This window comes from Galendromus occidentalis, unplaced genomic scaffold (genome assembly GCF_000255335.2).
Source record: "Galendromus occidentalis unplaced genomic scaffold, Mocc_1.1 scf7180000075562, whole genome shotgun sequence".
Taxonomy (NCBI): domain Eukaryota; kingdom Metazoa; phylum Arthropoda; class Arachnida; order Mesostigmata; family Phytoseiidae; genus Galendromus; species Galendromus occidentalis.
This window is the reverse complement of record NW_003803552.1, coordinates 17,259-19,525: the sequence shown is the minus strand read 5'-3', so window position 1 is coordinate 19,525 and position 2,267 is coordinate 17,259. Positions and strand designations below refer to the sequence as shown.

The window sequence follows — 2,267 nt, the reverse complement described above, 5'->3', positions numbered from 1 at the left end:
GTCCCGGCATCGAGTTGTCCGGCATCGATTCGTCTGGCATCGAGTTGTCCCGGCATCGAGTTGTCCCGGCATCGACTTGTCCGGCATCGACTTGTCATGTACCGTCGAACTGAAGTTCAGAAGATTCCAAAACTACTTCGTTGAAATTGTTGCGGATTCACCGGGTTTTCCCTAGACCTCAGACTATGAGTATAGAGGAGGAGAACACTCGTCTTACGTCGCCAACGGCTAACTACGGAATGGTTTTTGTTATTGACCACTGGGAGCGTCTGCACGCCGTCTGTAACTCACATTCATAAAAGGGGTCATTGGTGGCGCTGAACGCTTTCCGCATACCGCTACACCTCCCCCAGTCGAACGCTTCGGTGGACTACGTCTTTCAATGTAGCGTTCGCAGGCCCGGTGAGTGATCTGCAGTCACAGTGGCGGGCGACGCTCACGTTTTCGAGGAGGCCCCTCGGTGCGTCGAAGGAGACTCGCAGAGCGCAGTGGCCCTTGATTGCCACTCTTGAATTATCCGCCACTTTGACGTATTTCTGGATGCTAGAACTGAATTGAACATTTCGCTAGATTTGGATGGATGGCGGAGACGTCGGCTCCCAGGTCCACTAATGCTAGGGCTATTATATTTTTACCTAGATACACTTTTATGCGGTTCCCGTGAATTCGGTGGGCGGCGTTGAAGTCTTCACGCTGGTATTCTAACGGCCCGAGGAGTTTGCCGAGGCCCAATCGGCCAGGGTACGGTCCTTCTCGCCCAACCTGCGCCGGCAATACTTGTACGTATGGCCGATGTTGTTGCAGAAGTTGCACAGGACCCTTCCGTCCGGGAGTCTGCGGTTGCCAGTGTATCTGCCGTTTTCGTCGAATTGTTCCAGATCCTCCGTGTAGCCTTGGATGTGGTTTTTCGGGTTGAATGCTGCTTGATCATGCCTCTGCTGGACCGGGAACCCTCGGTTGACTTTTCGCTGGAACGGGGCTCGGTAGGCTGCTGATGCTGCTGGGGCTGGAGATCTGCTTCGGTGTCGATAGTGGGCTGCTTGACCTGATGGACCGGCTTGATGCTGGAGCTGGCTTTGGCGATCGATGCTGCTGGGTCGAGATATCGGTCTTTCCCTCGACGGACTGCGCGATCTTTCTTCGCTTCTGTCGTATCTTCCGACTCGGTTTATTGCTGGATCAGTTTGACTGGATTTCCTTTCGTTGAGATGCGGAATTGTCTTGTCTATCCAGCTGAGGTGGGCGCGCAACTCATTTATGGTCTTTGGTCTGACCGACAAGAGTGCGTATGCCTCCTCTGATCGGAGCGTTCGTCGGCACCTCTCGATCACTCTTTCCTCGCTCATTGCTGGGTCGAAGTCGTAGCATAGTTTCATCGTGTGCTCTAGGTGAGGTGTGAGGCGTTGATCCTTGTCCCTCGTGAGGGTCTCGAGCTTCCGGAGGGCCTCGTGTCTCTTTGCTGCTAGATCGACGAAACGGCTGTTGAACTGGGCTTCGAAAGCTGACCACGACGCCGACGACGTGAGCTCGGCTTGCGCTCTTTCGTACCATGCTAGAGCGTCTTCTACCAACGCTCATGGCACGCGTTTCAGCTTAATCGTCTCGTTGTCTCCATTGGAGTCGGCCGTGCGGTTGAAGGATCTCAGCCACTCGGCGGCATCCTGAGTGGATTTCCCGTTGAAGCTTTTGTAGTCGATCTTCTTCACTTGCGGATGTAGTTGTTGCTGCGTCCTCTCTGTAAGCTGGACCCGGATTTTCAACAGCATCGCCAAGAGTTCGGCGTTCGACATACCCGTAGGATCGTTGGTTTGCTGGATCACTGGGGCAGTCGGTGCTGGATCAGGATACTGACACTGCTGCATCGGCGGGGCAGCTTGCTGGGTCGGGGAAAGCACGTGTGTGCAAACGTGCTGAATCGGGGTGGATTGCTGTGCTGGAACTGGATTCTGGTACTGGCTGATTGGGGGCCTGTACAATGCTTGGTCCGGTCGTACCTTTTTCTCCCCCGAGGTGGCCGACGTGTAGCCACTCGTGCCGGCGTTATGCATGTCGGATACACGAGGCTTGTCTGTTAGGCCTACGTGCCCTGGGGTGTTGCGGAGCTGCTGGATCGCGCGATCTTCTTGCTGGAGCTGATGTTCGATGGGGTCTTGCGAACAACTTGCTTGATCCGATGCTGGATCATCCTGCGCGATCGATGATGACGAGGCGTTCGGGGCTTCTTCGGTGTCCGACTCCGATGATGCAGGATTCTGATTCTGAGGTGC

General features: G+C 55.1%; 1 protein-coding gene across 1 annotated transcript; it reads right to left on the bottom strand.

Annotated features, from left to right (window-relative positions):
* Nucleotides 1–701: 701 nt before the first annotated feature.
* LOC108864127 (uncharacterized) lies at nt 702–1,376 on the bottom strand. Its single transcript, XM_018639122.1, has one exon. The coding sequence runs from the start codon at nt 1,374–1,376 to the stop codon at nt 702–704; it is 675 nt and encodes a 224-aa protein (XP_018494638.1).
* Between the last annotated feature and the right edge of the window lie 891 nt (nt 1,377–2,267).

What these genes read in the sequence shown, in the direction of transcription:
- LOC108864127 (XM_018639122.1), bottom strand. Translation starts at nt 1,376, where the DNA reads ATGAAACTATGCTACGACTTCGACCCAGCAATGAGCGAGGAAAGAGTG.